At 30.9% G+C, this 21,468-nt stretch overlaps 1 protein-coding gene across 1 annotated transcript; it reads left to right on the forward strand.

Annotated features, from left to right (window-relative positions):
• Positions 1–1,455: 1,455 nt before the first annotated feature.
• LOC119614009 (acetylcholine receptor subunit beta-like 1) lies at positions 1,456–17,882 on the forward strand (the record flags this gene model as incomplete). The annotated part of the gene is made up of 6 exons (XM_037970086.1): positions 1,456–1,595; positions 1,716–1,964; positions 12,038–12,174; positions 13,247–13,401; positions 16,783–17,227; positions 17,286–17,882. Coding segments are annotated over exons 2-6 (1,407 nt in total), but the record flags the coding sequence as incomplete, so codon positions are not given.
• Positions 17,883–21,468: the final 3,586 nt, after the last annotated feature.

Genomic DNA, 21,468 nt, shown 5'->3' on the forward strand with positions numbered 1-21,468 from the left:
ATTAATGTTTTTTATGCAGAATTTTATTGTGATATTAGCGTTTATAAGTGTGTTATTGAACTCCAGGCAATTTTCGGAAGGAGACTTTATATGGGGACTAGTGTCAAATGAGGCCCGATCATTACGAAACTTGGCAATTATGAGCTCAAAAGCTCTTTTCGGTGTACGATTATATGGGAGCTAGGTGAAAGAATGGACCGATTTTAATAATTTTCAATATCATATCAATTTCATCAAATTATGTTGAAAATTGCGACCAGTAGCATGCGCACAAGTTTTATATGGACACACAGACGGACAGACAGACAGACGGATGGTGAGCCGATTGATATAAGGTGGATGTAGCAAAAATCTTTTTGTCTTCGGCAATTATGAGCTCAAAAGCTGTTTTCTTATAAGAGCTAGGTGAAATGATATACCGATTCCAACTATTTTCAATAGCGCTCGACCTTTGATTAAATTATCTGGAAAATTGCGACCTTCAGCATACGCACAAGTTTTATATGGACAGACAGACAGATGGACGGACGGAAGGACAGACAGACAGACAGACAGACAGACAGACAGACAGACAGACAGACAGACAGACGGACAGACAGACAGACAGACAGACGGAAATACATAGCTTAATCGAACAAGAGTGAGCCGAGCCGATTGATAAACTGTAAGGTGGGTGTATAAAAATTTGTTTGAGTGTAACAAACATCAGCACAAACGAATAATACCATTCCCACTATAGTGCTGTAGTGTATAAAAAGGTATACGTAAGTTTATGGGTTAACATTTTATCTAATTGGTGTACATTTGAGCTGAATTTGTACGATTGACTTATGACAAAAAAAGTACAATTGTTATATTTTTACCAACCCTAGATCTAGATCCATAAATAACTTCTCACTAAAGTTAGTAACGAAAATTCTGTGATCACTTATATCTTCCAACAAAATTAATAGATGTAGAACCTAAATAAAGAAAAGAGGTTGAAGTCTTAAAAACATCCACATTTACAGAAGGCATTGCCATATTAAACACCTAAACTCAAGGTTGTTGTCCGGGCTAAATACAATATTATAATACAGCATATATTTAGGCATAAAAATAAATATTTTTTAATACACTGCAAAAAAACAACAAGAAATAAGGAAAATTTTTATGAACCTGCGCTTTAAAAATAGAAACAAGTTAATAAAAGAGAATTAGCAAAAAATAAACAAAAAACAGCTGCTGATAAACAAAACAAGCATGCAAATTATTTGTAAACAAAGTTAAGGGTTTAAAAAAATTGTTTACATTTTTTGTGGTTAAGAGAGTTAAAGTTCTCTCTCTCACTTTACCTTTTGAGTAAACCTGCGCTTTAATTAAGAGAACAGCATCCTGTTTTCTGACAAATTAAAAGAAGAAAAATTGATTTTTTCATACAGAATCCTGGGTACATCCATTAAAACAAGATGTAAAGTCTATTAGTTTTAAAAAGGATATACAGATATGAACACAGCGCATTAAAATAAGCCAAGAAAAGTGGAAATTTGCAAAAAAGGAAAAATATTTAAATAATTTGAAAAAAAATTAAAATTTTAAAGAAAATTTAAGAAAAGGTAAAAAAAGAAAAGTGTTTTTATTAACAAAAAAAAGTGTTTGTTATGTATAAAAAATATGAAAATTAAATGAAAATTTTGTTTGTATATGTATTTTTCTTTACGCCTATATAAGGAAAGAAAGAAAGAAAAAAGAAGGAAAAGGCGTAGTCTCTTTTTTTCCATTAGCAGCCAAAGGGAAAAATCAATTTTCTTTAAAATAACACAAAATTAAATTAACAAAATGACAATAATTTAATTATTGTTTTATAAAAAAAATCTTGAAAGGAAGTAAGTAAAGGATTTCTTAGCTAAACATGGATATCTTTAAACTCCCTGGTCTGGGCGTAACCCTGGCTATAGTGCTTTTAGCATTTGCCTTAACTTCAGGTATGTAATACTTTCTATATAAGTAATATTTGAGAAAATTTAGTTGAAAGTATAATGAAATGCCTTTTTGAGAAAAAAAATAAATTATTATGAGTTTTATTTTAATAAACAAGTTTTAAGTTGTATTTGTTTTAATTTAATTTAAAAGTTTTTATTTAGTTAATTAAATAATTTCAAAACTCCTTAAAACAATTTAGCGAGTTATGTAACAGCTTCCCCCCCCCCCAAAAAAAAAGTATATAAGTATATATCTATACGAATAACAAAAATACGCAAAACTGTAACAGAACAAAGAAAAACTAATGAAAAACAGTTCAAACAAAAATCAATTACAAAGGCAATTGATTACCAGTAATAGAACAACTACAAAAATGATTTGATTTTTTTCTAAAGTTTGAAAACTTAAAATGAAAACTTTGACAATTGTTTAAAATTTCCTAAAAAAAAAAAGTTTTTTTTTTGGGCCAGGACTTTATAACTCTTTTTCCTACTCTACTACTACTTCAACTGCTAAACAAATACTGTGTAATAAATTTTATAAAAAAAGGAATTTTAAAATTTGCCAAAGTTTTCTTACTTTAAAAAATGAAAAAAAAACTTAAAAAACTATTTAACAAAAACACCATTTTAAAACCATATTCCCTCAAAAAAACAAAGACCTTGCAAAAAGTATGAGCTTTTGATTCTTTATAAAAAATATTTTAACAAAAATTTGCTAATTTCTTAAGTACTGCATTTTATAATTAGTTTTGCTTGGTTACAAAAAAAAAAACAAACACAAAAATATTTAACAAATATTTATCTAACAAAATTAAGCATAGTAACTAATTTTTAATATTTATAATAAATAATACCCAAAAAGTTCCCCTAAAGGATTATTTTCTTTAACTAAATCGAGACTATAGAAAACTGTATTTAGCATCTACTCTAAGTTTTATATAAAAAAAGTAAATTTTTTATAGCATCCCTACTCTCTCTCTCTCTTTTTTTTGTAACTTAACTATAACTGCTTTCCCTTGGTTTATTTTTTTTTTCGTTTAATTTTCTCTCCTTTACGTACCTGAAAACGCCAAAAATTCAAGCAAAGTAAACCTAAAAAAAACCAACTTTGCTTTTAAAATAAGGGTGGCGGCGTTTTCAAACAAAAAAAAATATATATATATAAAAAAATAAAAAAACCTTAACGTTATTATAATGTTTTATCACAACGAACGAACTTAATTTTGTAGTTAAAATAAAACATTTGTAAAACCAAAACGTAAAAATATCTAAATGATTAAAGAAAATTAGATTTCTGTATCAACAGCCGAATCTTAATTCATACTCCTTCTATTGAAAAAAAAAAACTAAAATACCAACCAACCAACTTAAGCATTATTATTTACACTTTTTTTAAACAAATCAAAACACTCTATTTAACTATATTTTCTTAAAAAAAAAATATTCTCAACACTGCACCTTATACTAAAAAAACAACTATGTACTTAAAAAAAAAAAGCAAACGTTAGCACTTGTTTTTAAAACCTCATTAACCACAACACCACATTAATTTCTTACAGTGTTTGTTAACTCTTACAAAATAAAAAAAAAAAAACTTCTTAACGTTTATAACTTTCTTAACGAATGCTTGTTCTTTAATCCTCATACAAACTTTCAAAACAAATTATTAGCTTTACTACTTTAAAGAAAACACTTTTTTTAAACTTATTTATCACTACTCTCTATAGAACAAACTCTCTTTTAAAATCTCTCTTTAAACACTTAAAACTCCCTCTTTATTTTACACACACATACACACACTAAAACTTCCATTTATCCTTAAAAACACGTTTGTTTTCAAAGCTCGTTTACAATATTTATTATTGTTTACATTTGTTTATAACACCCTCTCTATCTCTCTCTGTATATCTTTTATTACTCTCACTATTTTAATTTCCGTTTTTTCAACACTTTTTATCAATCTCTGTGTGTTGTTATATTCATTTCATTAACCTGGCCCCAAAAAATATGCGTGTAATGGATAATTTTACTCCAACTTTCTCTAAAACTTCTTTCTATGTCTCTCCTCTCTCTCTCTTAGTAATCATAATACCAGGCATGGACAATTTTAATTTGGAAATAGCACTAACTATTATAATACAGGGGGATTAAAAGCACAAAACTGTGCTGACTAGTATATTGCCTATTCCATGGACTAGTCTATGGACTACAGAGTAGACTACAGACTAGTCAATAGACTACAATATAGGCTAGACTATAAACTAGAATATAGACTAGACTATAGACCAGACTATAGACTATACTATATACTAGACTATAGACTGAACTATAGACTAGACTATAGACTAGACTATAGACTAGACTATAGACTAGACTATAGACTAGACTATAGACTAGACTATAGACTAGACTATAGACTAGACTAAGACTAGACTATAGACTAGACTATAGACTATAGACTAGGATAGACTATAGACTAGACTATAGACTAGACTATAGACTAGACTAGACTATAGACTAGACTAGACTATAGACTAGACTATAGACTAGACTATAGACTAGACTATAGACTAGACTAAGACTAGACTATAGACTAGGCTATAGACTAGACTATAGACTAGACTATAGACTAGACTATAGACTAGACTATAGACTAGACTATAGACTAGACTATAGACTAGACTATAGACTAGACTATAGACTAGACTATAGACTAGACTATAGACTAGACTATAGACTAGACTATAGACTAGACTATAGACTAGACTATAGACTAGACTATAGACTAGACTATAGACTAGACTATAGACTAGACTATAGACTAGACTATAGACTAGACTAGATAGAGACTAGACTAGACTATAGATAGACTATGACTAGACTATAGACTAGACTATAGACTAGACTATAGACTAGACTATAGACTAGACTATAGACTAGACTATAGACTAGACTATAGACTAGACTATAGACTAGACTATAGACTAGACTATAGACTAGACTATAGACTAGACTATAGACTAGACTATAGACTAGACTATAGACTAGACTATAGACTAGACTATAGACTAGACTATAGACTAGACTATAGACTAGACTATAGACTAGACTATAGACTAGACTATAGACTAGACTATAGACTAGACTATAGACTAGACTATAGACTAGACTATAGACTAGACTATAGACTAGACTATAGACTAGACTATAGACTAGACTATAGACTAGACTATAGACTAGACTATAGACTAGACTATAGACTAGACTATAGACTAGACTATAGACTAGACTATAGACTAGACTATAGACTAGACTATAGACTAGACTATAGACTAGACTATAGACTAGACTATAGACTAGACTATAGACTAGACTATAGACTAGACTATAGACTAGACTATAGACTAGACTAAGACTAGACTATAGACTAGACTATAGACGATAGACTAGACTATAGACTAGACTATAGACTAGACTATAGACTAGACTATAGACTAGACTATAGACTATAGACTATACTATAGACTAGACTATAGACTAGACTATAGACTAGACTATAGACTAGACTATAGACTAGACTATAGACTAGACTATAGACTAGACTATAGACTAGACTATAGAACTAGACTATAGACTAGACATAGACTAGACTATAGACTAGACTATAGACTAGACTATAGACTAGACTATAGACTAGACTATAGACTAGACTATAGACTAGACTATAGACTAGACTAAGAAGACTATAGACTAGACTATAGACTAGACTAACTAGACTATAGACTATATAGACTAGACTATAGACCTAGACTATTAGACTAGACTATAGACTAGACTATAGACTAGACTATAGACTAGACTATAGACTAGACTATAGACTAGACTATAGCAGACTAGACTAGACTATAGACTAGACTATAGACTAGACTATAGACCAGAATATAGAGTCTAGTCTAGACCAGAATATAGACTATAATATATACTATACTATAGACTAGATTGTAGACTAGTCTATAGATAAAACTAGACCAAATTAGAATAGACTATAGACTAGCCTACAGACAATACTATAGACTAGACTATAGGCTACACTATAGACTATAGACTAGACTGTAAACTTGACTATAGACTAGACTATAGGCTATGCTATGGACTAGACCATAGACTGAACTATAGACTGGACTATAGACTAGGTTGTAGAATATATACAATCTTGACTATACTATGGACGAAACCATAGACTAGACTACAGACCACACAATAGACTATACTAGACTATAAACTAGAGAATATAGAGTAAAATGTAGACTAGATTATAGACTAGACTATAGACTAGACTATAGACTAGACTATAGACTAGACTATAGACTAGACTATAGACTAGACTATAGACTAGACCATAGACAAGACTATAGACTAGAATATAAACTAGACTATAGACTAGACTATAGACAAGACTATATACTAGACTATACACTAGACTATAGCCTAGACTATAGACTAGACTATAGCCCATACTGTAGACTAGACTATAGTCTAGACTATAGACTAGACTACAAACTAGACCATGGAAAATACTATAGACTAGATTATACACTAAACTATAGATTAGACTATGGACTAGGCTATAGGCTAAACTATATACTAGACTATAGACTAGATAATAGAGTATAGACTAGACTATACTATAGACTAGACTATAGACTAAGCTATATACTAGACCAACGGTTCCCAAAAGGGGGTCCGCGGACCCCTAGTGGTCCGTAGCAAAATCCTAGGGGGTCCGCGAAGACGAACGAAAAAAATCATGAATAAAAAATATTCTCTATATGTTACAAAATATTAAAAATATCTCCAAATTTTTCATAAATACTAAAATACACAATTTTTATTCAATAATCCCAGATTTGTTGGTGACTCTTTGAATTTTATTGTTTCGGTCGTTTATCAGGATGAAGCTAGGCGCTACAAATTTATTGTTTCACTTTTATAAAGTAAAGTATTACGTGATTTGTAATTTTTATAAATATATATGTATCGAAATAAATGTTTTTATAGCAGACGGATAATGATTTGCCTTAGAATTAAATACTGATACTAGTATCCCGGAATATGAAGTTAGGTCACATTTCATAATATTTTTTTAAATTGTAAGCAAAAGTGTTAATCTAGTTAATTTTAAATATAAATATTCCATTCCAACGTGATACACAGATTTTAACTTAATTTTGTTGTCCAATATTATTAAATCAACATCAGAAAATTCATAGCGTTTTGCGTAAATAGTCAAAACCACGCAGTAAAATAATTCGTAGGTATTTTAAAATTCAAATTTAAGATCCAAATTCACAGTACATTCGCAAAGAGTTCAGGTCATATTTTATGTGGGTAACGCATTCCGCAACAACATCGAAGAAGTCTAACTTTCACATATTTTCCCGAAAACTTAGCTTACATACTCAGCTCACTCCTATGCAATCGCAAAAAAATTTAGAAACATGGCTCTTTAAGCACATGTCGACAATACTTGTTAAAGAAACCTTTTCTCTACCTTGACGAGAAATGAACATGAAAGCTCTCACGATCATAAAATTAAACATCATGTTAGAAGTCATTCTATATTTAAAACCATGAAATTGAAAACATCTCCGAAATACTAAATGTTCTCAATGTACGGGAATATTTTATAGGGTTTATGGACCAGGACTAAGACAATTTTCGGACGAACAATTACACAGTGATACAGCAAAAAAATGCAGGGGTTTTCATATACCAATTCCATTTGCATAGTCCATAGAGTAGGAATTTATTTTTAATTTTTCCCGATCACTTCGTTTAGTTCCTTTTTAAGAGCAAAAGTTGTGAAAAAGAGCTATTTTTGAAGTTTTAACTTTAAAAAAATATATGTCTGGTAGTTTGCAACCGGTTTTCAAATTGGATATTTTGTTTTAAAGGTACAAGTGTTGTCTTTCAACCCAAAAAAATAAATCCAAAATTTATGATTAATGTCTTGGTTACGGCCATTTAAGTAAAAAAACTCACACTTTTTTCACAATTTTTAATTTTCATACTGCTCTACGTTGGCCATGAAGCAATAACTTTAGCTTTTATTACATTTGAAAAAAGCCACATTAAGTTGGGTTTCCAATGATGGTCAATTTATGATAATCGATGAAAAAGGTTATGAGTTGTGCTAAGTTTTATAAAAATATAGCATATTTCTTCCATACAAAAACGTTCATGTTTCTGGTTTTCTTTGTAACAAGTTTAAAAAATGTTTATAAACATTTTTATACAAAAATTAATTTGTATGGAGAAAACCAAAAATTCGAGAAACATGCTATTAGAAAAATTGGCATAAATTATCCAGTTTTTCATAGATTTTTATGAAATAACAAGTTTTAGAAACCTTCCTTTATGTGATTCTTCAGGAAAGTAATAAAAGATGAACTCACTGCCTCATGGTCAAAGTAGAGCATGATGAAAATGAAAATTTTTTAAAAAAGTGTGAGTTTTTTTACTTAAACGACCGTAACTCAGACATTTGACCATAAATTTTGGATTTCTTTTTTTGGATTAAAAGACACTTGTATCATTAAAAAAAAAATCGGATTTGAAAATCGGATGAAAACTACTAAACTTATGATTTTTCAAATTTAAAACTTCAAAAATGGCTCTTTTTCGCATCTTTTGCTCTTAAAAAGTAAGTTAACGAAGTGATAGGGGAAAACTAAAAATATATTCGTACTCTATGGACTATAACGAAATAGAATTGGTATATGAGAACGCCTGCATTTTATTTTTCTTCACTTTTGTATCACAGTGTTATTTATAACAATAAGATATCAAAATATGTATGGGGGTCCGTGAAATTAAATAAATTCCTCAAGGGGTCCGCGAAGTAAAAAATGGTGGGAACCGCTGTACTAGACTATAGAATAGACTAGACGATAGAATATAGTAGACTATAGAATAGACTAGACTAAAGACTATACTATAGACTAGACTATATAATCTAGTCTATACTATAGACTTTTCTATAGAATAGACTATAGACTAGACTATATACTGAACTATAGACTAGACTATATACTAGACTATAGACTCCACTATAGACTAGACTTGTCTATAGTCTAGTTTTGGGGATACCGCGTTATTTTACGAATTCAAAAAGTACAGTAGCTCTGAATTTTCCATGCCTGAACCACACACACACTCACCGTTAATGTTTTCTCTATAAACTAATTCATGAAATGAGTATTTTTGTCTCTTTGAATTCTTGTGCTATTTTTGTTTTATCATCGTCCATGTTTATTACATTTTCATGTTTTTAAACCTGTAGGCATTAGGAAATAATGTGAGAGGATTTTTGGTTTTTTCTTTTTTTTTTTTTGTCACAATGACATACTAACCCAGTGATTTATTTTAGAAAACATGATAAATGTTTTAAAGTGACAAATTTTGTTAGTGAGAAATTGATTTTTAATGTTTAATCACATATGCGTGTTAATAAAAGTAAATGAAAAGTGATTGATAATAAATATAGAACTTTTAAATTTTGAATGTAAAATGTTTGGAATTACAAAAGTTTTTTAAGAATAAACGAAAAAAAATCGCTGATAATGAAAGTCACACTTTCTTTGTTAGTTATTAAAGTTATACTAGAAAGTAAAGTTGTTTGTTCTTTGTAGGAAAATAGGCATAATTTACGACTATTTTCCTGGTTTGCTTTTTTGCTAAATAAAGTTCCTGAATGGTGAAATAGTTCTAGTCGGTGTTGAAAATCTTGTTAAGTGCAGCAGAACATTAAAAATTTGGAATATATAACGGTTACTGATTAGTAAATGATCGTGTTTTCTTAAGCCCCCTTCACACGAGCACACAAGTAATATGATCTGTCAAAATTGTGTGTAGAAGAGAACGGATGGGATCGTCTAAACGCAATATGTAATGAAACGATCACACATTGAGAGAAAATACGGATGGAAAATTTGACAGTCGTATGGCTCTCTTCATTTTTTGAAATGATTCAAAAAACCAGCAAGTTGCATTAAATCAGGGATGTATTTTTATGTAAACACATACAAAAAAAGTGAAACAGCTGTTTCTATCTTACTTTGTTATTGTTTTATACCAATCGTGTAAACACGAAAAATATAAATCTTTTATTCTCCTTTTTGTCATGCGGTTGGAATTTCATTTTACTTTTTCATTAGACTTATCGTACGTAAAGTGTGATCGTCTGAAGGGACCTTTAGCAAATAATTAACGATAATTTATGGTCTAAATAAAGTGATCTGATACAAGCTTTGATTGCATTATAGAGCTGATTTAAAAAACGATGGCATAAGACTTTATATCCTAAAAGATCTTACGACTTGTGTGCGAGCTTACTTGGGTCCTTTCAGTCGTCCTTTTCATCGCATCACTTATCAAAAAACTAATTGAGAACTGAGTACAATGGATTAGAATCCAATAAATTTCAGAATAAATTTTGGCAAAAATGGTTCAGAAAGCTCTATTCTATTTTATGTGGTCTTAGGTTGAAAAGAATTAGAGCCAAAAAATACACCTATGGCTTATCGTCCGCACTTTTTCATGGCATTACTTGGCCATCATCTCTATAATTATTTTCATCAGTATCTTAATCGCAATGAAATCTCCTCCATAATACATACATATGTTGAAGAGAGGATTGTCCAAGGAATTTCCCCAAATTGGAGTTGTTGTAATATTTTTGTGAACTGGTAAATTTTAAAAAGTAACCAGCAAAAAATCTTATGAAATATGATTGATAAACTAAGTTCGATCCATTCAAAAAGAAGTTCTATTTCTATTATCATTTATTTTTCACTATAATAGCAACAATTTCTCCGAAACTTAGGATCTAACTCAATATCTCGACCAAAAATTTTATTAAAAACATTTTTAAGAAAATAACTTATTTAAAGATAAAACATCTGACCGATGTTATAGAATCTCTTTGATAAGTTATCAGTCGACTATCAAATCAAACTCACTTTGTTTTGTTTCGACTTTGATCCATAACGATCATAATAATCAAAACATGGTTGTGGCAACCACATTATTATTATAATATAATATTTTACTATGAACCATAACATTGTGATACATGATCATATTATGATCCAAATTAAATGTAATTCTATACCAATTTTTGTTTACGAGATACTCCAATATCTCGTAAAAACATAGGTCTAGTTATAATTCTTTAGTTGTTGAAAAAATAATTATGATTCCGTGAATCATATTCAAATTTATTATTGCCATGATCACACAATAGTTTACAGTAACTTTAATATTGTTTAAATAAGATTAAAATAACAATTATTTTGTTTACAATAACAATTGTTACCGAGAACATAATATAGTTATGGTAATCATTTCGAACCATGTTTTTTCTCTGCGTTTACATTTAATTAGATTGACAACTGTAATTTAGTGAAAACTTATCAAAATCGGTTCATAAGCTGGAGAATTAGTTATATTCATAGTTAATTAGTTGATACAACAAAGTTTTGTTGCTGCAAACAAAAAGTTTTCAAATCTTCAATCATTTGATTGATTGTAAATTTGCAACTAAAATAATATTAATAATCTGTATAGTTTTAGGTTTTAAAAGTAGGATACTAAAAGTGGTACAATAGTGTTAATTTGTAATAAATTATTTAAAATAACCATGAACAAATCATGGTTATTATAAATGATCTTAACTTAGTTATTACTATTAAGGACTCTACATAACTCTAAGTTCCTCTTTGCATATTTAAAACCCCTTAAAAACGGCAACGAAAAAAAAACAACTTCCTTTTTGTTAGTATTTATTCTTTTTAAATTTAAAAAAAAAAAATCATATTTTCTTCAGTTTCATTTAACTTCTGATTGTTTTGTTTACTTCTTGGCTCATTAAAAAAAAATTAAAAAAAAAACTTCATTTAAGACAACAACTATATTTGCATCTCTATTCCAAAAAAAAAAAACGAAAAAAAAATGTTTGTGTTTTTGTTTTTATATATTTTTATGTTAAAACTAAACCAAAAACATAAATGTAGTAAATGCATCCGAAGATGAAGAGCGTTTGGTACGTGACCTCTTTCGAGGCTACAATAAACTCATACGACCCGTACAAAATATGACACAAAAAGTTGGAGTAAGATTTGGTTTGGCGTTCGTACAGCTAATCAATGTCGTAAGTGTTTGAGATCTACTACCTACTACTAATACTATACTACTAATAAATAGTACTATGTACCAATTAAAAAAAAAAGTTGAACTTAAAAAAAATTGTTGTTAAAAAAAAACGATTTTTTTTAGGAAAAAAAACTCTAAATGTTTTTATAATTTTCTATATAATTTTCTTTTTTTTTAACAAATCAGTTGTAGTATGGTCCTAGTTTTCTGTTTATTAACTATTGTTTAAACTGTTATATAATTTAATATTTTCCCCAAAACAACCAACTCACAAGACAAAAATTGTATAATGTATATATAGAACAAGTCTGAACTATAGAAGCCTTCAACTTTTTGCTTAAGGGCAAAATTAGTCTTATTAACAGTAGAACTAATTTTGCTTTAAGCAAAAGGTTTTTGCTAATATTTGATTTTGAATCTTTTAGTCCTTTCCTTTAAACTGTAAATAATTAATTTTGTAACCTACTAACACCAACTTAGATTTAATATTAGTCCTTCAGTTTTCTTTTCTTGTTTAAGAAACAAAGTTTTATTTGATTTTAAACTAACCCCCCCCCACCTTCTTCTTTTATTAAATACTTAAAAACTAGTAATTTAGTGATTGTTTTTAACAATTGTTTGTATAAAATATTTAAACTCACTTTTTTAAAGATAAACAAATTTTACCACAATCACTGATATTTATATTGTATTTTTTTTTATAAACTTCTTCTTCCCTTCCTCCTCGTATATATTTTTGTCACTCTTAACACCAAAATAAAAATTAAATAAAAATAACCATAACTAAAAAAATATATATACCACCAAAAAAATATATATAAAATAAATAATTTCCTTTATAACTTTTGTCACAATTTTTTTAAAAAAATTTTAAATTAAAAAAAAAAATCCTGTAAATTGTAACGTTTCTAAACGCTAAAATTAAATGCTAAATTACAACCTCCGTACCCTGCTATAAAAATATAAAATAAAACCTATAAACCACAAATAAATACCAAAAAAAAAACCAAACTTTTTTAACTCTCGCTACCACCCCACCACGCCCACGTCCACGTCCCCCTTCAATTCAGAATGAGAAAAATCAAATTATGAAATCAAACGTATGGTTACGTTTGGTTTGGTATGATTATCAATTACAATGGGATGAAGCTGATTATGGCGGTATCGGTGTGCTACGTCTGCCGCCCGATAAGGTTTGGAAACCGGATATTGTTTTATTCAATAAGTGAGTACATTCAACCAACATTCAACAACAACAATCAATCAAACAATCAATCAAAACCATTTTAACATTTAACATTTAGCATTTTCATTCTATGTATGTATATGTGTATGTGTTTCGAGAAAATAGGCTGAGTAGCAATATTTATCATCCATAATTGTAGGTTTCATAGGGTTTTTAAAGTATTATTATATCGGAAGTATGCTTTTTATACTTTTTACTGTAACTATCTATTTGGTCCCTTTTTGACCATTGGGGAATCATTCTTAAGCTTTCTAGGTCCGTTCGTTTAACCCCATGGTTTGTATACCCACCATCCAGATATTGTTCGTAGACCCATATAAGAATATCTATTCTGGGTCCTTATTAAATTCTAAGACGATTTAGTCATGTCCGTCTGTCTGTTGAAATAACAGTAACGACCACAGGGGAGAAGTTAAACGTCTGAAATTTTGCACAAATTGAAATAAGCAATATCGGTCCACAATTTAACTTAGCATCCATACAAGTGGTCCTCCAGAATACCGCTTAAAAGGTCATAAATAAGTTAATTCAGCAACAATATTTTTAAAAGTTCGTTTTATATACCTTGAAATTAACGACTTTAACTCTTAAAACATTCTTAATAATACCAGTATACGGATGAAATTCGACGATAACAAGTTTTATAGGAACTCTCTATGAAATATTTTGAAGATCGGTCAAAAATTGATGTGTGTGTCAATAAATTACTTTAACGCCTATAACTGACTGAATTAATAATACCAATATATTAAAAATAAAAGTATAAGGTTCATAAGTTCTATATGAAACAAAATCTCTTCACCAAATTTTATGATTATGGGTCTATAATAGACCCTTATCGCCCATATAAGGCCCCACTTCAGAAAATTACTTTAACGTTTATGTGATGTGCTTAAAAAGACAGGTATTGCGATAAAAATTCGAGAGACCAAAATCTCTCTACCAAATTTTGTGGAGATCGGACTATAATAGACCCTAACCCTCATATAAAGTTCCTAGCCTCCATATAACTGCTCAGTTAATTGTTCATAATATATTTTATTCATTAACATTATAAGTATATCGATAAAATTTGATAAATTAAATTCTCTACCAAATTTTGTGGGGATCAGACCATAATTGACCCTAACCCTCATATAAAATTCCTAGCACCCATATAACTCCTCAGTTAATTGTCAATAATATGTTCACTATTTTTCAAATTAGAAATCAATCGATGAAATTAGTTACTGAATACGATTTCGGTCAAATGTCTGCCACGGAAGGGCTGGGTGGAGCTAACACTTGATCTTCCATGAGAACATATGTATATCAGTTTCACCCGAAGAAATGTCTACGAGTTAAAACCTCGGTTATATGATAAAAGTGCTACAACAATCGATTAAGTTTCGTCGATGATATAGTCTATAAATATAAAAGATCGGCCTTTTAGAACAACATTGTGTAGACATCTATAAGGGATATTGTTTTAAAATCTTTTAGTTAGAGTTGTGCATTTTCTATATTAAAGTCCTTGCGCATACTCGATCTTCTATATACATATTAAGGTTTCTGCTGAACAAAGGTCTACCTATACAATATCTAAAGATTTCAGGGAATCGGATTTATATGCTCTCATACCTTTCGGAAACTGGACAAGTCCAAATGTGACAAAGTGCCTCCAATATGTTTGCTAATATATGTTCTATATAATGATATCATGAACTCTGTGGGACAAGAATTACCATTATTATGCGAAGGTTATTATGTGTTTGTGCGGATGTTTGTAACACCTAATAATCAATCGCCTCAGAATCACTTTCTGAGTCGATTAAGCTATGTCCTTCTGTCCCTCATTAGATAATTTGACAAAATCTGGCACATATTCTTCTTTTGACCCAAGGACAAACGCCATTGAAAATGGTTGAAATCGGTCCATTCTAGCCCCCACATAACCGTACCCCCCGAATAGGCCTTTTGAGCTTTTTTAGAGTTTATACAGAATCCTGGTGTTATATAAGTTTAAATAATACTGCCGATTTTCGTAATGATCGGGCCTCATTTGACCCTAGCCCCCATACAAAGTCCCCTTCAGAAAAATACTTGAAGATGAAAATACACCTAGTATAACACTAGTATCGCAATGAAAGTCTGCATCGCTCTCGCCTCAATATAACGCTTCTATCAGAAAACTCTTCTATCACTAAAAACACATTTTTAACATACTCACGGGTGTAGGTTATCATATGGTCGGCCATGCCCGTCTATACATTCTTATTTGTATAAGTATATACGTTTTGTCCAATACTAACTGAAACTTCAAATACTTTTGCCATTTTGACTATGGATGTGAAGTTCTTGCTTTATGTATAGGAGAGGGAATAAACTCCCCGGGAGTTTATTATTCAGAATAAGCCCGTATAAGAAATATAACGATAATAATTGTGTAACTAAAACTACGAACGGAATTATAAAAACTAATCCAAAATTACAACGGTTAAAGCATTTACGACAATCATACTACTATGATTTCGACTATAAGTATAAACAAAACCATATAATTTTATTAGGAATTTTAACAACATTTTCATATGTGTTGTCTATTGTCCATCATAAAACCATTGCCAAACAAGTATCATAAATATATCTTAAAACTAATACTTTCCTCCTTAATCTAGATCAGGAATGTAATCATTATGGCAGCCCTAGAAATTACGACTTAAAATTTGGATTATACCAGACTTGATTTTCTTGTTTTGTTCGAAATTAAAATTTATAAAAACAACGCAGCATAACTCCTAAAAAAATCCTTGAAATTTGTTAACTATCGGCAAAAGGCAAGGATTTTTCCAAAGGAGATTAAAATAACTTGTAATAGTCAATCCATATCAAAAAAAAACATCCTCTGTAAACTGCTTAATAGTAAAAGTAATATAACCCCCCCAAAAAAACAGTAGTTTGCCCCTGTAAAACCAAGTCCCTAAAAAGAACTCCGAAAACTTTAACCTTAATTTCTTTAGGCTTTCAACAGGTGAGTGTTTAAAACAAACACTGGCTAAAGGAAAAATGCTTTTTAGCATTCCGAAAAAAAAGGCTTGTTAAGATAAGGAACCATTTAGGAAATCATTAAACACTATCATATCCAAATAATGCAAAAAAATTAAAAAATAATCATAGTCCATTTATATACTTATATAATACCAACGAAAATGTACAGCTTTTGAAGTCTAACGATATTAACAATCTTATTAACAATTTGTTATAACAATAAAGATTATTTAAGTAATAAATAATAAACCCTTTCCCCCAATATCAAATAAATAAAATACTAATATACATTATTTTCTTTCCTCATGACCAAACTCCGAATCCATCTCCTAGTGCTGATGGTAACTACGAAGTGCGTTATAAATCTAACGTTTTAATTTATCCTACCGGTGAGGTTCTTTGGGTACCTCCGGCCATTTATCAAAGTTCTTGCACCATTGATGTCACCTACTTTCCCTTCGATCAACAGACTTGTATTATGAAATTTGGTTCGTGGACCTTTAATGGTGATCAGGTGTCGCTGGCTTTGTATAACAATAAGAATTTTGTGGATTTATCGGATTATTGGAAATCGGGTACTTGGGATATAATAGAAGTGCCCGCCTACTTAAATGTCTATGAGGGTGATGGTAATCATCCTACGGAAACCGATATTACATTTTACATCATTATACGCAGGAAAACTCTCTTCTACACGGTGAATTTAATTTTGCCCACTGTGCTGATTTCATTCCTTTGTGTTTTGGTATTTTATTTGCCCGCAGAAGCTGGAGAAAAGGTATAGTCCTTAAACTTTATTTCTAGATGAAATCATTTTTATCCATTTTTCTCTTTAGGTGACTTTGGGTATTAGCATTTTACTGTCACTGGTTGTGTTCCTGTTGCTTGTATCGAAAATTCTACCGCCCACTTCCCTAGTGCTGCCACTCATAGCCAAATACTTACTCTTCACCTTTATCATGAATACCGTTTCGATTTTGGTAACGGTCGTCATTATCAATTGGAATTTCCGAGGTCCTCGCACGCATCGTATGCCCAACTGGATACGTAGAGCTTTTCTACAATATCTACCTGCCATCTTGCTAATGAAACGTCCACGCAAGACACGTCTTCGTTGGATGATGGAAATGCCTGGCACTAGTGCTCAAACGTATCCCACTTCATATGGTTCACCAGCTGAGATGCCGAAGCAGATAAGTGCCATCGGGGGTAAACAATCGAAAATGGAAGTTATGGAATTGTCGGATTTACATCATCCAAATTGTAAAATAAATCGTAAAGTTAATAGTGGTGCTGAGCTGGGTATTGGTGATCATGGACGTCGAGAGAGTGAGTCCTCTGATTCGATTTTATTGTCGCCAGAGGCGAGTAAGGCCACCGAGGCGGTAGAGTTTATAGCGGAGCATTTAAGGAATGAAGATTTGTATATACAAGTAAGTCTGGAGAAGAGTCTTTATTCAGGAGAATGCATGGAGGTGTAGAATTTTTCCTACACTATAGCCTGAACTTTACTTCCGACAAGACTATATTATAATCCAGATCAATTAGACTACACCATAGACTAGAGTACAGACTAGATTGTAGACTGGACTATGGACTAGACTATAGACTAGACTATAGACTAGACTATAGACTAGACTATAGACTAGACTATAGACTAGACTATAGACTAGACTATAGACTAGACTATAGACTAGACTATAGACTAGACTATAGACTAGACTATAGACTAGACTATAGACTAGACTATAGACTAGACTATACTATAGACTAGACTATAGACTAGACTATAGACTAGACTATAGACTAGAATATAGACTAGACTATAGACTAGACTATAGATTAGACTATAGACTAGACTATAGACTAGACTAGACTATAGACTAGACTAGACTAGACTAGACTATAGACTAGACTAGACTAGACTAGACTATAGACTAGACTAGACTAGACTATAGACTAGACTAGACTATAGACTAGACTATAGACTAGACTAGACTATAGACTAGACTAGACTATAGACTAGACTAGACTATAGACTAGACTATAGACTAGACTATAGACTAGACTATAGACTAGACTATAGACTAGACTATAGACTAGACTATAGACTAGACTATAGACTAGACTATAGACTAGACTATAGACTAGACTATAGACTAGACTATATACTAGACTATAGACTAGACTATAGACTAGACTATAGACTAGACTATAGACTAGACTATAGACTAGACTATAGACTAGACTATAGACTAGACTATAGACTAGACTATAGACTAGACTAGACTATAGACTAGACTATAGACTAGACAATAGACTAGACTATAGACTAGACTATGGACTAGACTATAGACTAGACAATAGACTAGACTATAGACTAGACTATAGACTATACTATAGACTAGACTATAGACTAGACTATAGACTAGGACTATAGACTAGACTATAGACTAGACTAATAGACTAGACTATAGACTAGACTATAGACTAGACTATATACTAGACTAGACTAGATATAGACTAGACTATAGACTAGACTATGACTAGCTATGACTAGACTATAGACTAGACTATAGACTAGACTATAGACTAAGACTATAGACCTAGACTATAGCGTAGACTATAGACTAGACTATAGACTAGACATATAGACTAGACTATAGACTAAGACATACTAGACTAGACTACTATAGACTAGACTATAGACTAAGAACTATAGAACTAGACTATAGACTAGACTATAGACTAGACTATAGACTAGACATATAGCTAGACTATAGAACTAGACTATAGACTTAGACTATAGACTAGACTATAGACTAGACTAGACTAGACTAGACAGGACTAGACTATAGACTAGACTATAGACTAGACAATAGACTAGAACTATATAGACTAGACTATAGACTAGACCTATAGACCTAGACTATAGACTAGACTATAGACTAGACTAGAGACTAGACTATAGACTAGACTATAGACTAGACTATAGACTATGAACTATCGAACTACTAGACTAGACGACTAGACTATAGACTAGACTAAGACAGACTTAGAACGATAGAAGAGACTATAGACTAGACTAATAGACTAGACTATAGACTAGACTATAGACTAGACTATAGACTAGACTATAGACTAGACTATAGACTAGACTATAGACTAGACTATAGACTAGACTATAGACTAGACTATAGACTAGACTATAGACTAGACTATAGACTAGACTATAGACTAGACTATAGACTAGACTATAGACTAGACTATAGACTAGACTATAGACTAGACTATAGACTAGACTATAGACTAGACTATAGACTAGACTATAGACTAGACTATAGACTAGACTATAGACTAGACTATAGACTAGACTATAGGACTAGACTATAGACTAGACCTATAGACTAGACTATATGACTAGACCTATAGACTAGACTATAGACTAGACTAGAGACTAGACTATAGACTAGACTATAGACTAGACTATAGACTAGGACTATAGACTAGACTATAGAACTAGACTATAGACTAGATAGAATAGACTATAGACTAGACTATAGACAACTATAATACTAGACTATAGACTAGACTATAGACTAGACTATAGACTAGACATAGACTAGACTATAGACTAGACTAATAGACTAACATAGACTAGACTATAAGACTATGACTATAGACTAGACGTAGACTATAGACTAGACTATAGACTAGACTATAGACTAGACTATAGACTAGACTATAGACTAGACTATAGACTAGACTATAGACTAGACTATAGACTAGACTATAGACTAGACTATAGACTAGACTATAGACTAGACTAGACTAGACTAGACTAGGACTATAGACTAGACTATAGACTAGACTATAGACTAGACTATAGACTAGACTATAGAACTATAGACTAGACTATAGACTAGACTATAGACTAAGACTATAGACTAGACTATAGACTAGACTATAGACTAGGACTATAGACTAGACTATAGACTAGACTATAGGACTAGACTATAGACTAGACTATAGACTAGACTATAGACTAGACTATAGACTAGACTATAGACTATGACTGATAGACTAGACTATAGACTAGACTAGACTAGACTATAGACTAGACTATAGACTAGACTATAGACTAGACTATAGACTAGACTAATAGACTAGACTATAGACCTAGACTATAGACGATACTATAGACTAGACTATAGACTAGACTATAGACTAGACTATAGACTAGACTATAGACTAGACTATAGACTAGACTATAGACTAGACTATAGACTAGACTAGACTATAGACTAGACTATAGACTAGACTATAGACTAGACTATAGACTAGACTATAGACTAGACTATAGACTAGACTATAGACTAGACTATAGACTAGACTATAGACTAGACTATAGACTAGACTATAGACTAGACTATAGACTAGACTATAGACTAGACTATAGACTAGACTATAGACTAGACTATAGACTAGACTATAGACTAGACTATAGACTAGACTATAGACTAGACTATAGACTAGACTATAGACTAGACTATAGACTAGACTATAGACTAGACTATAGACTAGACTATAGACTAGACTATAGACTAGACTATAGACTAGACTATAGACTAGACTATAGACTAGACTATAGACTAGACTATAGACTAGACTATAGACTAGACTATAGACTAGACTATAGACTAGACTATAGACTAGACTATAGACTAGACTATAGACTAGACTATAGACTAGACTGTAGACTAGACTATAGACTAGACTATAGACTAGACTATAGACTAGACTATAGACTAGACTATAGACTAGACTATAGACTAGACTATAGACTAGACTATAGACTAGACTATAGACTAGACTATAGACTAGACTATAGACTAGACTATAGACTAGACTATAGACTAGACTATAGACTAGACTATAGACTACACTATAGACTAGACTATAGACTAGACTATAGACTAGACTATAGACTAGACTATAGACTAGACTACATAGACTAGA

Source organism: Lucilia sericata, unplaced genomic scaffold (genome assembly GCF_015586225.1).
Source record: "Lucilia sericata isolate MDLA Ls3-8-SP2 unplaced genomic scaffold, ASM1558622v1 Contig002494F_arrow, whole genome shotgun sequence".
Taxonomy (NCBI): Eukaryota; Metazoa; Arthropoda; class Insecta; order Diptera; family Calliphoridae; genus Lucilia; species Lucilia sericata.